The sequence below is a fragment of the Erythrolamprus reginae genome, chromosome 2, assembly GCF_031021105.1.
Source record: "Erythrolamprus reginae isolate rEryReg1 chromosome 2, rEryReg1.hap1, whole genome shotgun sequence".
NCBI classification, from domain to species: Eukaryota; Metazoa; Chordata; class Lepidosauria; order Squamata; family Dipsadidae; genus Erythrolamprus; species Erythrolamprus reginae.
This window is the reverse complement of record NC_091951.1, coordinates 186005300-186024999: the sequence shown is the minus strand read 5'-3', so window position 1 is coordinate 186024999 and position 19700 is coordinate 186005300. Positions and strand designations below refer to the sequence as shown.

General features: G+C 42.3%; 1 protein-coding gene across 2 annotated transcripts in view; it reads left to right on the top strand.

The window, feature by feature from the left end:
* Positions 1-19700, top strand: part of ATF7 (activating transcription factor 7) — a 153386-nt gene that overhangs the window by 112042 nt on the left and 21644 nt on the right. For both annotated transcript variants that reach the window (XM_070740808.1, XM_070740810.1), the window contains exons 3-4: positions 1242-1338; positions 9661-9779. In XM_070740808.1, the coding sequence (XP_070596909.1) occupies positions 1242-1338; positions 9661-9779 (216 nt within the window). The remainder of the gene's footprint in view (positions 1-1241; positions 1339-9660; positions 9780-19700) is intronic.

Genomic DNA, 19700 nt, shown 5'->3' with positions numbered 1-19700 from the left:
TCTGGCAAGCAAAGTCAGTGGAGAAGCCAGATTAACAACCGTGTTACTAACCTGATGGTTGCAGTAATTCGCTTAACAACTCTAAGGCAAGAAAGGTCATACAAAGGGGCAAAACTCACTTAACAAATGTCTCAATTAGGACAGAAATTTTGGGTCCAATTGTGGTCGCAAGTCGAGGACTACCTGTTGTACAGTACTGATTTGTCCTGGCACTTGATAGTTGTGTGACAACTACTCTGTAGAACTGTGGTGAAGATGGCATTTTAACCTTTATCAACTAAGCGAAAGTAACAAAACATTTTCTTTTCTTTTGAAACAAGAAAACTGCTGGTTTTTGTGCATTTACTGTAGTAGGAAATGGAATACAATATAAGGTATCTTTCTCTAACAAAGATAGCTGTTGTTTGTTTCCTTTCTTCCATTCTCCAGGAAGAACGGTTTTTACACAATTTCAGTGACTAGCTAAAATGCAGAGGCTTAATCAACATTTTTAAATTGCTTAGAAGCCCCTAGCAGACTATAGGATACATCCTTGAGGCCTTGGCAGGGAAGGGTGTCCATGTTTGCTACCAAGGTCCCAGAGACCAGCTATGCTTAATCCCTTCTTGTAATCACGCTGCAGGTGCAGCATAGCATATTCTGGCACACAAGATATGCAGGCCATTATACGCTGTGAGCAATGATTGAGTTGTTGCATTTCTGTGTTTGCATCCATTAGAATAAAGACCTTGGGCCAGCTTAGTTCTGTCATGTTTCATAAACGGCGGGATCAAATCACCTTGTATATGCCAGCTCTATTTGGCACAACTCAAACCATTAGCTGATCCTTCCCACCACCCCTTCTTTGCCAGTAGTAAATAATTTCTCTCTCCATTAGTCAATAACAAAATTGACACATTTTGCAGGATACTGCAGAGAAAGCAACACACGATTCCTGGTTGAGTTGTAGTAACTACACACTGTTGCCTTCCCTCCCTTTTTTAAAAGTTTGATTCTTAAATCCACTTCCTTCTGTTAGCTGAGAGCGCTGTATTTTATGGTTCTCCTCCCCTCCCCATTCAATTTAGAGAGATTGTGTTTGTACAGCACTTCTCTCACAATCTGTCATGCTCTGTTTTGTTTAGCACACACTTTAGAGATTTTATTATAGCCTCTGTCTTAGGGCCTTTCTTTCCCAACCTGAATCCTGCTGCAGAATGTAAAATTCTGGGATAAAAATGCATGTACTTGTCTCATTCCAGAGATTTACCAATGAAGATCACCTGGCTGTTCATAAACTCAAGCATGAGATGACATTGAAATTTGGTCCTTCCAGAACAGACTCCGTCATCATAGCAGGTATGCGCCATGTTCCAGTTCAGTTTAAAGGGAAATGGTTAATACAGCCCATTGTAAAATTGATAGTATTGTATTGTATTGTATTTATTAGATTTGTATGCCGCCCCTCTCCGAAGACTCGGGGCGACTAACAACAATATAAAAAGACAATGTAAACAAATCTAATATTAAAAACAATCTAAAAAACCCCAATTTAAAGAACCACTCATACATACAAGCATACCATGTACAAATTCTATAAGCCTAGGGGGAAGGGACGACAGAGGTGGGTTTTAAGGAGCTTGCGAAAGGCAAGGAGGGTGGGGGCAACTCTGATATCTGGGGGGAGCTAGTTCCAGAGGGTCGGGCCGCCACAGAGAAGGCTCTTCTCCTGGGTCCCGCCAAACGACATTGCTTAGTCAACGGGACCCGGAGAAGGCCAACTCTGTGGGACCTAACCGGTCGCTGGGATTCGTGCGGCAGAAGGCGGTCCCGGAGATATTCTGGTCCGATGCCATGAAGGGCTTTATAGGTCATAATTGTGACCGGAAATTGATCGGCAACCAATGCAGACTGCGGAGTGTTGGTGTAACATGGGCATACCTTGGGAAGCCCATGATTGCTCTCGCAGCTGCATTCTGCACGATCTGAAGGTAGCCCCATGTAGAGAGCATTACAATAGTCGAACCTTGAGGTGATGAGGGCATGAGTGACTGTGAGCAGTGAGTCCCAGTCCAGATAGGGCCGCAACTGGTGCACCAGGCGAACCTGGGCAAACGCCCCCCTCACCACAGCTGAAAGATGCACTAGGTATGTTTGTTCCACTTGTTTTGCAGACTTCAGTTAATCAAGGTAACGAAAGGAGGGGGGGAGAAACGAGGGGGGAGGGAGGAAAGAGAGAGAGAAAAAGAAGGAAAGAAGGAAAGAAAGAAAGAGAAAGGCTACTAAATAGATCTCTGCTTTTTTATGTATTACAGAGGTGTCAGATGTTATGCCTTAAAAGTAAAAGATTTACAGACAGTTATTTAACACATCCTGTGTAATTTCAGGGTGACAAACAATAGTTGACAGCTCAGCTTCCTTTTCTACTCCCAGGCGTCAGTTTTCTTAAGTGTTAGGTGATCACTTAATACATTTGAAACCTCACCTAGCACTTTGCTGGGAAGGCATTTGCAAAGCCCAGATTAATCTCTCCTCTAACATGCACAGGTTTGAGGAAAATATTCCTGGCAGTCTAGCAACAGGCCATGTAACACAGAGAAGGCCATAGGGCATCCTTCTTCTCGTTTATCAATTGTATTTGGGATCTTTAAAAAACAAGACTGACAGGCTACAAATCTTGTAAGAAATTGTCTTGGTTATAAAGTCTCAAATGGAGAAGAAAAACCCTTCCAGGTCATCTCTCTCTCACATTGGCTGAGAACATAGGAAATTGCAATTTCAGCATACCTGAAGAATGCTTGATAGAGGAAAACAGCTTCAGTTATTTCCTTTAGCTATAATAGAATAGAATTTTATTGGCCAAGTGTGATTGGACACACAAGGAATTTGTCTTGGTGCATATACTCTCAGTGTACATAAAATAAAACATACATTTGTCAAGAATCATGTGGTACAACAATGATTGTCATAGGGGTCAAATAAGCAATGAAGAAGCAATATTAATAAAAATCTTAGGATATAAGCAACAAGTTAGGCTGTCCTTGCGTATTTTGGTTCTTTCATCTGCATCCCTTAGAATGGGACAATTGTGGTTTCTTCTGGGCTTTCATTCTTGCTTAAAATATAAAGATTGAAAGCCATCCTAGCTAGCTTGAGTGGATGAATATACTTGTAGCAAGTCAACACTAATAAGCCAATATTGTTTCCTCTAACAGGCAGACATACTGTAAGATCTGAAATGGAGGATTTTTATTTATTTTTTGCCATAATTTCTCTGATCCTTTTTTTTTTAAAAAATGATTAGAGTATAATCATTTTGAAGCATTGTGTAAAGAAGAACTACAGGCATAGTTCCCTCTAAGCTGAGCAGTGAGCAATCGCTCACTTAAAAATCATCATCAACTCAGAGTTTTCCAAACCTGCCCAGAAGCCGAGAGGGAAAGAGTGAGAGGGAAGGAGAGAGAGAGGAAGAGAGAGAAACAGATAGAAAAAAGAGAGGAAGGAAAAGAGAAAGAAAAAGAATGGGAGTAAGGAAGAGAGAAAGAAAATCAAAATCTAGTTTGAAACTAGCTCAACTATTTAAGTGGCATTTTGATATTGATAGAGTTGCCCTATTATGAGCTCACTGTTATAGACACACAGTACAGTATTTTATTTTGAAATTCTCTGAGGCAAAACAGGGTGGGTTGGTTGGTTGGTTGGTTGGTTGGTTGGTTGGTTGGTTGGTTGTTTGTTTGTTTGTTTATTTATTATTTCTGTGCCGCCCAGTCCCAAAGGGACTGCCGCTCAGACACTATACTTTTCCGCCCACCCCCCCAAAAAATTAGAGGGAACACTGACTACAGGTAGTCCTCAACGTATAACCATTATTGGGACCTTTCGTCCCTAACAGTGCAGTCATTAAGAGAGTCTTGCCCAATTTTACGGCCTTTAACGGCCAGAGCCGTTAAGCAGATCCCATGGTCATTAAGCAAATACAGCTCCCCCTTATGAACTTTGTTTTTTGGAAGCTTCCTGGGAAGATTGCAAATAGTGATCCCGTGATCCCAGGATGCTGCAAATGTTGTGAATACATGCCAATTGCCAAGGGCCAAAATGTTGATCATGTAACCCCAGGAACATTGCAGCCGTCATGAATGCAAGGACCTTTTGTAAGTCATTTTTTTCAGTGTCTTCATAACTTCAAATGATCATTAAATGAATGATTGTAAATTGGTTTTGTGGGGGTTGCTAAATCTGATAAATTTTTAGTAAATTATAACAATAATAGAAAGTATGCTTTGGGGGCTTATTTTTTCCTGACGGAAAAATGACAGGATTGCCAGGCAAATAGTGGTACCAGCAAATAGTGCACCTACTGTAGAAGAGGATAAGAGCATTGTGGCTAGGCAGAGGAGAGTGTCCTTTAGCACTTGCCCTCAGTAAATACCTCATTATTCAATTACAAGAAATATATACATACGTATAGTTCTTTGACACCGACTACCAGGTTGTGTGTTGTGATACACACCGTGATTGTTTCACAGAATTGCCTGTCGTTGATTCCTATAGAACTGCAGAAATAATTATAGAACGTAGAACTGCAAAAAACATAGAACTGGAAAAAACAGAGTATAGAACTGCAGAAAAAACGATTGCTGCCAACCTGCCTTCCATTGAGGACCTGGTTTCAGCACGAGTCAAAAAGAGGGCTGTGAAAATATTTACAGACCCTTCACACCTGGACATAAATTGTTTCAACTTTTACCCGGACATTATAGAGCACTACACACCAGAACAACTAGACATAAGGACAGTTTTTTTCCCACATGCCATCACTCTGCTAAACAAGTAATTCCCACAACGCTGTCAAACTATTTACTGTATTGCTATTATTATTATTATTATTATTATTATTATTATTATTAATTTATTTATTTATTTATTAGATTTGTATGCCGCCCCTCTCTGCAGACATGGGGCGGCTCATAGCAACAATAGAAACAATATATTACAAATCCAATAATTAAAAAATCATTTAAAAAACCCTTATTAAAAAACAAAACATACAGACAAACATACCATGCATAACTTGTATAGGCCTGGGGGGAAAGGAGTATCTCAATTCCCCCATGCCTCATGACAGAGGTGGGTTTTAAGGAGCTTGCGAAAGGCAAGGAGGGCGGGGGCAATTCTAATCTCTGGGGGGAGCTGATTCCAGAGTCGGGGCCGCCACAGAAAAGGCTCTTCCCCTGGGTCCCGCCAGATGACATTGTTTCATCGATGGGACCCGGAGAAGGCCGACTCTGTGGGACCTAACCAGTCGCTGGGATTCATGCGGCAGAAGACGGTCCCGGAGGTATTCTGGCCCAATGCCATGAAGGGCTTTATAGGTCATAACCAACACTTTGAATTGTGACCGGAAACTGATCGGCAACCAATGCAGACTGCGGAGTGTTGGTGTAACATGGGCATACCTAGGGACGCCCATGATTGCTCTCGCAACTGCATTCAGCACAATCTGAAGTTTCCGAACATTTTTCAAAGGTAGCCCCATGTAGAGAGCATTACAGTAGTCAAACCTCGAGGTGATGAGGCCATGAGTGACTGAGCAGTGACTCCCAGTCCAGGTAGGGCCGCAACTGGTGCACCAGGTGAACCTGGGCAAACGCCCCCCTCGCCACATTATATTATTCTTCTCATCCTTCCTGTTACCTATCTCCTCCCACTTGTGACTATAACCATGTTGCTTTATTTTTATGATTTATATTGTTCTGTTTGTTTCCTACTATGATTTGATTGCTTATTAGTAATCACTGTGTTATGTCTTATGATTCTTGATGAATGTATTTTTTTTCTTTTTTTTCCTTTTACGTAAGCTGAGATCATATGCACCAAAGACAAATTCCTTGTGTGTCCAATAACACTTGGCCAATAAAGAATTCTATTCTATTCTCTTGTTGCAGCTTTTGATTAAGTAGATGAATCAAAGTTCCTGTTTTGCTTCTGCAGACATCAAGTCATGCATGCCTCCCCCTAGCAATGACAGCAAATCAAGTTTCTACCTCCACCACCAAATAACATAAAATACAAATAAAAGATTCTCCTGAGATTCCTGGGCTTGCTCATATCAACTAGCCTCTTAAAATGTCCCAACAAGAGGTGGGAAGAGTGGGCCAAAATCCAAGTCAGCATATATCCTATTCTTCTGTGGCTAGATGGATGCAGCATGTCCAGTTTCATTTAAAAAGTGGGAGGGAAAAAAAGATTCTAAAAATTCAAAATGCTCAGCAGCCGGATTCAGAGGCTGAGCATTAATACATAGTTCTCTTTTCTCCAGTTTAATGAAAGAAGCAAAGCATGCAGAATTCAAATAATAAAACATGTCCCACTTCACACCGAATGTGATTAAATTTTTATTTTACTGCATCATATACAGTGGTATCTCGGTATACGTCACTAATTGGTGCAACAAAGTATTTAAAAAGGACGTGTCCCAAACAAACCACATGACTTAATAATTTAATAATAATAATAATAATTTATTAGATTTGTATGCCGCCCCTCTCCAAAGACTCGGGGCGGCTCACAACAACGATAAAAACAATATTATACTGGCACAAATCTAATATTAAAAAAAACTAAAAACCCTATCATAATTAAAAACCAAACAGCACATACATACCAAACATAAATTATAATAAGCCTGGGGGAAAGGTGTCTCAAATCCCCCATGCCTGGCGGTATAGCTGGGTCTTACGTAGCTTATGGAAGACAAGGTGGGAGCAATTCTAATCTCCGGGGGGAGTTGATTCCAGAGGGCCGGGGCCGCCACAGAGAAGGCTCTTCCCCTGGGGCCCGCCAGACGACATTGTTTAGTCGATGGGACCCGGAGAAGGCCAACTCTGTGGGACCTTATCGGCCGCTGGGATTCGTGCGGTAGCAGGCGGTTCCGGAGGTACTCTGGTCCAATGCCATGTAGGGCTTTAAAGGTCATGACCAACACTTTGAATTGTGACCGGAAACTGATCGGCAGCGAATGCAGGCCACGGAGTGTTGTAGAAACGTGGGCGAATCTGGGAAGCCCCACGATGGCTCTCGCGGCTGCGTTCTGCACGATCTAAAGTTTCCGAACACTTTTCAGAGGTAGCCCCATGTACAGAGCGTTGCAGTAATCGAACCTCGAGGTGATAAGGGCATGAATGACTATGAGCAATGACTCCCTGTCCAAATAGGGCCGCAACTGGTGCACCAGGCGAACCTGTGCAAACGCCCCCCTCGCCACAGCCGAAAGATGATGTTCCAATGTCAGCTGTGGGTCGAGGAGGACGCCCAAGTTGCACACCCTCTCTGAGGGGGTCAATAGTTCCCCCCAGGGTAATGGACGGACAGATGGAATTGTCCTTGGGAGGCAAGACCCACAGCCACTCCGTCTTGTCTGGATTGAGTTTGAGTTTGTTGACACCCATCCAGTCCCCAACAGCCTCCAGGCATCGGTACATCACTTCCATTGACTTCGTTGACTGGACTTCTCACATGGCTCTTTCTTTCAGCTGGGAATATTTTTCCGTCTGTTCATTTTCTTATGTCAATGACCTTTCCTGCATGGCCAACTTCCTCCCTGTCTGCTCTCCACAGCCATTCCCCTCTTCCTCATGCTGTGCACAGAGCACTAAACAAACAACGAATACTGGAAAACAATTTTGCACCAAAATGTGTCGCGTACCAAATTTGATAAGTTTTGAAGCAGTCAAGTACCGTTGTAAATGTAAACTCTGCGAGCAAATCTAAAACAGGCCTGCAGAAGCCGAAATGAAAAAGCTGGTGTTGGTGTTAGCCAGTGTGCTTTTTGCAGTGTTGCTCCGTCAGTGGCTTTTCTACATTTAGCAAAAATCTAGCCGTGGGCAGCCAAGCAGGGAAGATTTTTGTAAATTGGGAAAGAAAACTGTCTCTCTTCTTTTTTTAGGCCATTGATATACTAACAGCTGGAAAGGAAGAGCAAGTCAAGAAGGAGGTTTTGAGAGGGATAAGAGCAGAAATTCCCCACAGAGCTACAGATTCTCATTCTCTCTGGTTCTCTCCCTCCCTCCCTCCCCTCCCTCTTTTCCTTATTAGAAGAAAGGATTGAAGCTCTTCAATGAACGGGATGTTCTTTTCATGTCTCACTGTTTGGATAAGAGAGAGATTCTTTCCTCATTCTTCTTGATATTTTTGTCTGGAAAATAAAAACTGATCAGTGTGCATACAGTAGTCCCTCACCTATCGCTGGTGTTACGTTCCAGACCTGGCCGCGATAGGTGAAATCCGCGATGGGGAATTTATTGACTGATAGTACCTATTTAAGTATTTATATTGTAATTGTTTGGTACGTTTTCATTGTTTTAAGTGTTTATAAACCCTTCCCACACAGTTTTTATTTTAGATACAGTATTTAAATACAGTACAGTATTTACAATTTTAGATATATTTTTTTTTTGAAAAACCTGCCGATCGAGTTCGGCGGGCTGTTTAAATCTGCCGATCGACTTCCTCAGAAACCCGCGATGAAGTGAAGCCGCAGTAGGTGAAGCGCGGTATAGCGAGGGACTACTGTATATACTTTATTTATTTATTTATTTATTTATTTATTTATTTATTTATTTATTTATTTATCAGATTTGTATGCCGCCCCTCTCCGCAGACTTGGGGCGGCTCACAGCAATAATAATACAATGTATACAAATCTAATATTTAAGTTAATTTAAAAACCCCAATTTAGAAACCAATCATACATAGTAGCATACCATGCATAAATTTTATAAGCCTAGGGGGAGGGAAAGTGTCAATTCCCCCATGCCTGACGACAGAGGTGGGTTTTAAGGAGCTTACGAAAGGCTAGGAGGGTGGGGGCAACTCTGATATCTGGGGGGAGTGGGTTCCAAAGGGTCGGGGCCGCCACAGAGAAGGCTCTTCCCCATGGTCCCGCCAAACGACATTGTTTAGTTGACGGGACCCGGAGAAGGCCAACTCTGTGGGACCTAACTGATTGCTGGGATTCGTGCGGCAGAAGGCGGTCCCGGAGATATTCATGCACACCGAGGCATCTTCCTGAGGATCCTCTGAAGCAGAATTTCATATCCCAGCATCATCCAAAGCGGTACAATGTCTTGGGCTTTCATATGCTGCTACTGTAAGATCTCCCCCTCCTATTATGACATAGCAAATCTGTATTTGCTATTTCTAAGCTATCCTGCTCTTATCTTTTAAAATGCCCTCATTCCTACCTGCTTTCAGGTCTTGACCAGCCCTTCCTACTTCCTACTACATTACAGTCCTCCAAAACTGCAATTAATTCATACATATGTTTAATTTATACCCTGTTACAGATTCAATATCACATGCCATTGTAGAATATATATAATTCTGTTTTATATTAATACATGGCTGAAACACTTTTTGCCCAATGTGCTCTGCATACGACAACAGGAGGAGGAAGATGAAGAATGAACACACGCACACGCTCACACACACTCAGAGAGAGAGAGAGAGAGAGAGAGAGAGAGAGAAGTATCTGAATAAATAGAATCAAAACTTTCTAGCAAGATAACTGCATTGCTACAAAACTCTGCTATAAATTAATATCCTGGCTGCACGTTCTGTGGGATGAGTCATGGACGTCGATCACATATTTCTCACTGCCTTTTTCTCTCCTTTGCCAAACAGATCAAACTCCAACACCAACGCGTTTTCTGAAGAATTGTGAGGAAGTTGGTCTCTTCAACGAGTTGGCGAGCTCATTTGAAAGTGAATTCAAGAAAGCCTCAGAAGACGATGAGAAAAAGGCAAGAGACAAAAGTTCTTTGTTCTTTCTAAAGTGTCAAGCAACATGAGCATCCTTATCTGTATCAAGAAATATTGCCAGCTCAGAGAGAACTTAGGTTTTGTTAGACAAGGAGCCACACTTAACCATGGAGAGGGCAACCAACAAGGCAAAGTTGGCGGCCTGTGCCATGCATGTAAAGGTGGTGCTTAAAAGTACTGCATGTGAATTATTTTAAAATTTTGGTATTTCTGTATAAATATGACTTAAAATATATGTTTTCCACACATCCTAAAAATAGGGGGAGGAACCCAATTAAACTAATAAGTTGAAAACATTATACAGTAATACCTCGTCTTACGAACCTAATTTGTTCCCGGGGGAGGTTCGTAAGGCGAAAAGTTCATAAGATGGAACATTGTTTCCCATAGGAAACAATGTAAAATGAATCTGTGCAACGAAAAAAACCCCGCAAAAGAACGCGTTCTCCCAATGCCGAACCCGGAAGTTTGGCAAAAGTTCGGGTTTGGGTGGCCGCCGAAAAGCCCCACCGCTCGGCTGTCGTCTTTTGAAACAGCCAGGGGGCTTCCTGGCGGCCTCCCGAACGCCAAACCCGGAAGTTCGGGTTTGGCGTTCGGGTTCAGGAGGACGCTGAGAAGCCCCCCGGCTGTTTCAAAAGGCAACAGCCGGCCTGTGGGGCTTCTCAGCGGCCTCCCAAACCTGAACTTTTGCCAAACTTCCAGGTTCAGCATTCAGGAGGCCGCTGAGAAGCCCCGCCGCCCGGCTGTCGTCTTTTGAAACAGCCAGGGGGCTTCTCGGCGGCCTCCCGAATGCCAAACCCGGAAGTTCGGGTTTGCCGTTTGGGTTCAGGAGGACGCTGAGAAGCCCCCCAGCTGTTTCAAAAAGCGACAGCCGGGTGGCGGGGGTTCTTGGCGGCGGCAGCGGGTTCGTAAGAAGGAAAATGTTCGTAAGATGAGGCAAAAAATTTCTGAACCCCGGGTTCGTATCTTGGGTTGTTCGTATGGCGAGGGGTTCGTATCATGAGGTACCACTGTATTTGTTTCCATATTTATTGAGGAAAACGATCCAAAGCTACATATTTGTCTATGACATGGTCCCAAATTTTTTCGGGGGATGATAGTTCCACACAAGCGGCTACACAAGTGGAGCTTCACACACACTCACTTGCCACTTCCATGACCCAGTTCTGGACAGGCCAAAGCCCAGTACTGGGCTGCAGCTTGGGGGTTGGGGACTGTTGGTCTATGGGGTAGGTAGCTATGGGCATCCCTAGAGTGAAACGTTTTGCATCTCCGCTCCATGAGTTACCAGTTTGCTTTCAGGTTCAATGTAAGGCGCTGGTTTTGCCCTTTAAAGCAGCAGTGCCCAACCTTTGTGGCCGGCATTGCAAAAGTTGAGCTGCGCGCATGTGTGCACATGCACTCTCCTCCACCACTTGTTCAGGTTGAGCTGCACGCTTGCCCACTGGCCCACCGCTCATGTGGCCTTGTTGTGAATAGGTCACGGCCCACCAGTGGGCTGCGGCCTGGGGTTTGGAACCCCTGCTTTAAAGCCTTACATGACAGGGCAGGCAGGAAGGGCATGTCTGCTAAGATGTTCCATCTGACAGGGCCAGGAGAGGAGCCTTTTGTGACATTGTTCTGCTGCACGAATTCCAGCGACCAGTTAGGTCCCACAGAGTGGGTGTTCTCCGGGTCCCGTCAACTAAACAATGTCGCTTGGCGGAACCCAGGGGAAGAGCCTTCTCTGTGGCAGCCCCGGCCCTCTGGAACCAACTCCCCCCAGAGATTAGAATTACCCCCACCCTCCTTGCCTTTTGTAAGCTTCTTAAAAGCCACCTCTGCCGCCAGGCATGGGGGAACTGAGATACTCTTTCCCCCTAGGCCTTTACAATTTTATGCATGGTATGTCTGTATGTATGTTTGGTTTTATAATAAGGGTTTTAACTGTTTTAATATTGGATTTTTATATGCTGTTTTTATTACTGTTGTTAGCTGCCCCGAGTCTACGGAGAGGGGCGGCATACAAATCCAATAAACAAACAAACAAATAAATAAATAAATTGTACCAGTCCTTTGAAACACCCTATCTCTTGAGGTGAGAATAGCCCCAGCCCTATTGGTCTTCCAATATGTGAGAACAGCCCCAGCCCTATTGGCCTTCCAAAATATCTCAATGCGTGTCTTTTTCCAGCTGACCTGGGGATCCCTTAGGATCAGGAGCTTGGAAGATGTCTGTTTTGTCTAGGTTTTTAAACAGTTTCCCGTGTTACGTATGTGTTCCTTATTCGTCGGGTTATTTTAAGATGCGTTTGGTGTACACCGCCCAGTCAAGTTTGTGAGATGGACAACTATAAATATTTGACAAATCAAGACATCCGATAAATTAAATAAATAATCCAAGAAAGGCTTCATAGAGTGGCATTGGTGTTCCCTTACTTACTCAAAACTTTTCCAAAATTCCAGAAACTCAAATATGGACCTCTGGGCAGCACAATCCTGTCAGAGTTTTTCCATCCGGTCAGAATTTGCAATTTCCCTCTTTCTCTGAAGGGAGAACTTGATCAATTATTTTGGCTAGCAATAGTATAGAATTCTTTATTGGCCAAGAGTGATTGGACACAGGAGGAATTTGTCTGGTACATATGCTCTCAGTGTATATAAAGGGGGGGGGGATACATTAATCAAGAATCATAAGATATAACACAGTGATAGTCATAAGTTACTAATAAGCAATCAAAATCATCCTAGGAAACAAACAGAACAATATAAATCGTAACAATAAAAGCAACATGGTTATAGTCATAGGTGGGAGGAGATAGGTAGTAGGAAGGATGAGAAGAATGATATTTATAGAGTTTTATTAAATAGTTTGACAGTGTTGTGGGAATTACCGTATTTTTCAGAGTATAAGACACACACTTTAGTTTTGGGGGAGGAAAACAAGGGGGGTACGTTCTGCCTCTGCCTCCTAGCAATTTGACTCCCAGCAAGCAGCACAGATGCTATACACTGTTTGCTATGTATTTCTGTGCATGTGCGCCTGACCCATAGATATAGCAAAGAATTGGAGAAATATACATTATGGCAGTATATTATTGCCAGAAAGATTTCTTAAATGTAATCACAATAACTCCTCCCTATTATTTAAATTGATCTACTCCAAACTTTACTAAATCTGTGTTTAACTCACCTGCCTTATCTTAATCCTAAAACAGGACATTGTTACATTTCAGACTCTACTTGTACATATACTGTTAAAACTGATATGGCTTTCTGGAAGTATTATTCTCTGCTATTTAAAAGAAGATACAAAAGCACTGGGCCTCTTCTGAGCAAGCATTTATTTTAAAAGCTTTTTCATTTTGTTAAGTTGTCAAGAACAATAATAAAGTAGTCTTTAAAAAAATAAGTCTTAATAATTTGAACATTCTACAGACATTTATAGTTTTTTTTATTTTTGTTTATTTATTTATTTATTTATTTTGTCCAATACACAATGAGGGTTTTAGTGGGTATATATCTATATACACATAGTAAAATACATGATGAAGGTTATAGAGGAGATACTTATAGTAAAATATATCTAAGAAATAATAGAAAAGAAGATATACAGTGATCCCTCGATTATCGCGAGGGTTCCGTTCCAAGACCCCTCGCGATAATCGATTTTTCGCGATGTAGTGTTGCGGAAGTAAAAACACCATCTGCGCATGCGCGCCCTTTTTTTTTCATGGCCGCGCATGCGCAGATGGTGGAGTTTGCGTGGGCGGCGGGGAAGACCCAGGGAAGGTTCCTTCGGCCGCCCAGCAGCTGATCTGCTCAGCAGCGCAGCAGCAGCGAGCAGACGAAGATCGGGGTTTCCCCGCCGCCCACGCAAAGGGGAAACCCCGATTCGGCTCCTCGCTGCTGCCGTGCTGCTGAGCAGATCAACTGCTGGGCGGCCGAAGGAACCTTCCCTGGGTCTTCCTCGCTGATGCCCCCACTCGCCCGCCCGCCTGCCCGCCCGCCGCCCGCCGCCCGCCAGCAAGAGGGGGAGAGATAGAGAAAGAGAGAGAAGGAAAGAAAGAGATGAGAGAGGGAGGGAGGAAGAGAGTGTGAGAGAGGAAGAAGCAAGATAGAGAAAGAGAGAGAGAAAGAAAGATAAGAAAGGAAGGAAGAGAGTGACGTCATCGGGTGGGAAAAATCGCGATATAGTGTTTCGCGAAGAACGAGATCGCGAAAATCGAGGGATCACTAGTAATAGAACATATCAATGAAAGAATAGAAGAAGAGATATGGGAATAGAAGAAAGGTATAGGAGATATAGGAGAGCAATAGGACAGGGGACGGAAGGCACTCTAGTGCACTTGTACTCACCCCTTACTGACCTCTTAGGAATCTGGATAGGTCAACCGTAGATAATCTAAGGGTAAAGTGTTGGGGGTTTGGGGATGACACTATGGAGTCCGGTAATGAGTTCCACACTTCGACAACTCGGTTACTGAAGTCATATTTTTTACAGTCAAGTTTGGAGCAGTTAATATAAAGTTTAAATCTGTTGTGTGCTCTTGTGTTGTTGTGGTTGAAGCTGAAATTATTGACTTACCTCCTTGTATCCAGTCTAATTAGCACAATAAAATTCTGCCTCTGCCTCTACCTTCCAGCAATTTGCTCCTTGCAGCTTTAGTTTCAGTTTCAGCACGTGGCCTGCCTACAGCCTCAAATCAGCTGAGGGTTGGGAAGCTAATAATCCATTGCTTGGCTTAACCTGCTCTGTTCTGTTTGCTGCAAGGTGGTAAATTGCTGGGAGGCAGAGACCAAAGGGTGGGAGTGGCTGGGTGGCACTACATTCAGTGTATAAACTGCACACAAGTTTCCGTGCTCTTTTGGGGGGGTAAAAAGGTGCGTCTTATATTCCGAAAAATATGCCAGTTGTTTAGCAGAATAATGTCATATGGGGAAAAACTGTCCTTGTGTCTAATTGTTCTGGTGTCCAGTGCTCTGTAGCATCTATATTTATAACCTATAAATATGTAATATTTACAATCAATATTCAAAGTTTTGGCTATCACAGCACTCCAGGGTCATGTGATTGCAATTTGGGCAATTGGCTTGTACTTATGACAGTCGCAGTATCCTACTGTCACCTAAACAACATTTGTGTTCTTCCCTGCTGGCTTCCCACTAGCTAGGTCAGTGGGGAAGCCAGCAGGGAAGGTCGCAAATCACAGTCACTTGAAATCTTCCCTTAACAATCCTCAGGGTCATCCTCTCCCACTTAATGACCCACATGTTGGGGTTACAGTGGGGTTACAACCTTGACAGCAGCCAGGACTGTCAGGTTTGTCCTTGCTAAGTGATATAATCATCTGATAATATTTATTCTTTACAACCACATCGCTTTCCCAATGGTTGTAACCTGAGAATTATCTACATGTGAAAAGCTGGCTTGAGTTTACCATAGTTACTAGATAGATATGCTATCTATAGCAATTATGTAGCCATTTATTGAAGTCACTAGCTAGAGTGTGTGTGTGTGTGTGTGTTTAATAACAGTATGGCATGGTCATTTTCTGGGATATTGTTCCAAGTTCCTAATCTACTTTAGAGCTCTGGGATTCTCTGCTGGCCTCCAGATTAACACAAATGAGGTCCAAATTTGTTTTGCTTTCTGAAGATTAGCCAAGGTCTGCTGGATGCTGCCACCTGCTATAACACACCATCTTTGATTTAAGATGAGATCTAAAGGAGAGGAGAAAATCGTACTGCCTCAGTGCTGCTTTGTATCCCAGCCATAGCTAAAGTCAGATTTCACGGAACCCCCTGTTAGTACAGTAATGAAAGAAATGTTGCAAAATAGATTTCATGGATTCATATTTTAAAATGAGAGTTTTCCCCAAAAGCATAGGAAGGGGATGCTTGGCTAGAACATATATACAGTGGTCCCTCGATTTTCGCGGGTTCGAACTTCGCGAAACGGCTATACCACGGTTTTTCAAAAAATATTAATTTAAAAATACTTTGCTGGTTTTTTCCCTATACCACGGTTTTTCTCGCCCGATGACGTCATACGTCATCGCCAAACTTTCGTCCACCTTTAATAAATATTTTTTTTAATAAATTTTAATAAATAAACATGGTGAGTAATAATCTAAATGGTTGCTAAGGGAATGAGAAATTGCAGTTTAGGGGTTTAAAGTGTTAAGGGAAGGCTTGTGATACTGTTCATAGCCAAAAATAGTGTATTTACTTCCGCATCTCTACTTCGCGGAAATTCAACTTTCGCGGGCGGTCTCAGAACGCATCCCCCACGAAAATCGAGGGAACACTGTATACTGTACATCTATATTTTATTTTTCATGTTTTTCTTTATTAAATCATCTGTACCTTATTCTGCTTTTGGAAGATGTATCTGAACGCTGCTTGCATGAGTTTGCACTTTCCCTCCCTCTTTCTCTAATAAAAACAGGGAGCATTCGAATTGAATTATTTATTAAATAAGGATTTAAAATAGGATTAGGCCAGCCAGAACAAGAGACTAAGCAACCCTTGATCTCTTTATGTCTCATATATGGTTTTTAATATAAATAAACCACCACCAGTCTCTTAATGAAATCCTTATCTTTCCTGCTAAATTGCTGCCTTGCTGTTCCCACTGAGCCATTCCTTTATGTCCGTCTAGGTTCCTTGTCTTTTAAAAATTGTGTAGCAACCTGGGATCTTAATTTTTACCTTTTAGTTTGAAGTTTTGTTTTACAGCCAAACACTTTATGTGTTTAGACCACCCATGGTCCTATTACCGGACTTTTTAAAACAGCTTCCACTGAGATTCTTCATTTAGTGGCGTTTGTCTCCCTTCCTCCTAGTGAAATACAGTATATGACTCAGCCTTAATATTTCTAACCTTCTGCAAGAGCCTGCAGCAGTTCCAAGCCTGGCTAGTTTCGTGCAGGCTGAAGGAATTACTCCTCCAAGAATAGAGCGGCCTGGATTGTTAATTCCAGCTGGTTTCCTATTTAGAAAACTTGGCGGATTTTGACCGCCACATTCATGGGATACTTTAAACGCTTGGCTAAATCGAGTCCAGTTGCTGGTGGTAGTTTTACTTTGCGGATGCATGTAAAATGATAGAGGAGGGAGGCTGTTGCTGCTTCTTAGTAGTTCCAACTAAGAGATGTTGATGAACCTTATAGTCGAAAAAGATTGGGGTATTTCCAGACGGATGGGTGACTCATCTCCTGGGTCAAGACGAGTCATATGGAGAAGCTCCATCCTCAGTGCAGAGACCTCTTTTTAAAACCCTGTTGCAAGTCCAGTCCTTGTTTTTAAGTCTTTATGCTATATGAAAAGGGTGGATGGCACCTCCATTTTATCTTAAAGTAACCCAATAAAATAGTTCCTTCTCCAAGATAGTAGCCAGTTCAGCTGTTTCTCAGATACCTGCTCTTTTCTCATAGAGAACTTGGAGCTTCCTGTTGGATGTTTTCAGCAAGGATTCAAAGTCTTCTGAATGATTCCCTAATTACTTGTTTTGCATATCCTCAGCCTAAAAATGCTGACTGGGAATTCTGGTTGCTTTGGAAGCTCCACTTCTTTAAAGTGAGCCATTTAACAGCCTAAAAAAAAATTCGAGATGCTCCAGTTCTTTTTACTGTAGTTTCAAATCACCTCATTGAGTTGGTAGATGAGCAGAATTGAGGCATCATCCTTCAAAGAGAGTTAAATGTGACCCTCCTATTGCTAACCCTCATATGAAATTGGATTCATACTCTACTTTTAAAATTTGACATTCATGGTTTCTCAGGAGTGACTAGAAATTAAGAAGCTTGTAATTACTTACAGATGTATTAGCCTGATTTTAAGGTAATTAATGTTAATAACCGACTTTGAGCTTTAGTACCTTGGACACCCACTTGAGTGCCATCATCCATGGTGATGGCCATTTTCTTTTATTTTCTGTAACTTTTTCAGTTACAGGATTAGTAAAGCAAATGGGAAAGTTCAGTGGTAGACATGTGTTTTGAATGCAAAATCTGAATGCTTGGAATCAATCAGTATTTCAGAAAGTTAAAAGACATTATTATCTAGCGGCCTTAGGGAAAAGCTCCCCTTGAATAATGGGGAAATACTTAAAGGTATAATTTTTCTCTAAGATGATGCCCTCTGGCTGTATTAGGAGTATATCTCCCAGAATTGCAAGCCAAAATTATTTACAGCCCCAGTACCTCTAGAGAAGTGGCCCCCAACCTTTTGGGCACCAGGGACCAATTCCATGGAGAAAGGTTTTTCCACAGACTGGAGGCGGCATGGCTTTGCATTCTGCGTATGGGGCTTCACTTCTTTGTGTGACCTAGTTGCTGGCAAGCCATGGATTGGTGCTGGTTCATGGACCAGGGGATTGTGACCCCTGCTCTAGAGTAGTGTTCACCAACTGGTGATCTGCGGACCACTGGTGATCCATGAGAAAATTTTGGTGGTCCACAGAAAAATTATTTGCATTTTTATATTGTACTAAATACTATTTATCTTTTTTTATTCATATTAGTGATCCACAGGATTTAAAATTATGAGTTTACATATGAGTTTACATTAGTGATCCACAGGATTTAAAATTATGAGTTTGCTCCCTGGGGAGCAAAAGGTTGTCAAACCCTGCCCTTGAGGGTTAGAGAGGATTGAACTGGATCATACTGGGCTTACGTTAAATAGGAAGCTAAAGGAGAAATAACCAGGAGATGGCAAAGTCTGACATCCATCATGTAATATGACAGTTTGTGTAGGCGATGACCAGGCTGAGCCAGAAGAAGGGGTCAACAAATCACCAGGTCCAGATGGCATCCACCCTAGAGTTCTCAAGGAATTCAAGTGTGAAATTGCTGAACTTCTAGCTAAAATATATCATCTTTCTCTAAGATCAGGCACTGTACCTGAGGATTGGAGGGAGGCAAATGTAACCCCGATCTTCAAGAAAGGATCCAGAGGTGATCCAGGAAATTATAGACCAGTCAGTTTAACCTCAGTTCCAGGCAAAGTGATAGAAACCATTATTAAAGATAAAATTACTGGGCACATAAAAAAACAGGCATTGCTGAAAGAAAATCAACATGGTTTTTGCAAAGGCAAATCATGTCTTACTAACCTGTTAGAATTCTTTGAGGGTGTAAATAAACACATACATAAAGGGAACCCAGTTGATATTGTATATCTTGACTTTCAAAAGACTTTTGACAAAGTCCCTCACCAAAGGCTCCTAAAAAACCTCTTCAGCCACGGAATTAGAGGACAGGTCTTGTCCTGGATTGGTAACTGGCTAAATTGTAGGACGCAAAGGGTGGCAATAAATGGACAATTCTCTGGATGGAAAGAAGTGAGAAGTGATGTAAAGGTTCAGTTTTGGGACCTTTACTTTTTAATTTATTTATTAAATGATCTGGATGTAGAAGTAAATAGTGAGGTAGCAAAGTTTGCTGATGATACATTGCTCCGGGTAGTGAAAAGTGAAACTGATTGTCGGGAGCTCCAGAAGGATCTCTCGAAATTGAGTGAGTGGGCAACAAAGTGGCAAATGCATTTTAACCTAAACAAGTGCAAAATTATGCATATTGGGGCAAAGAACCCCAATTATACCTACCAACTGATGGGGACCTTGGGATTTTGGTGGACAGCTCAATGAAGATGTCAACCCAGTGTGCAGCAGCAGTAAAAAAAACAAATTCAATGCTTGGCATGATTAGGAAGGGAATCGAAAATAAGTCAGTAAGTGTAGTGAGACCACTTGGAATACTGTGTACTGTTCTAGTCACCTCACCTCAAGAAGGATATAATGGAACTGGAAAAGGTGCAAAAAAGGACAACAAATATGATCAAGGAAATGGAGCACCTCCCTTATGAAACCAGGTTGCAATGCCTTGTTCTCTTCAGCCTTGAAAGATGGCGTTTAA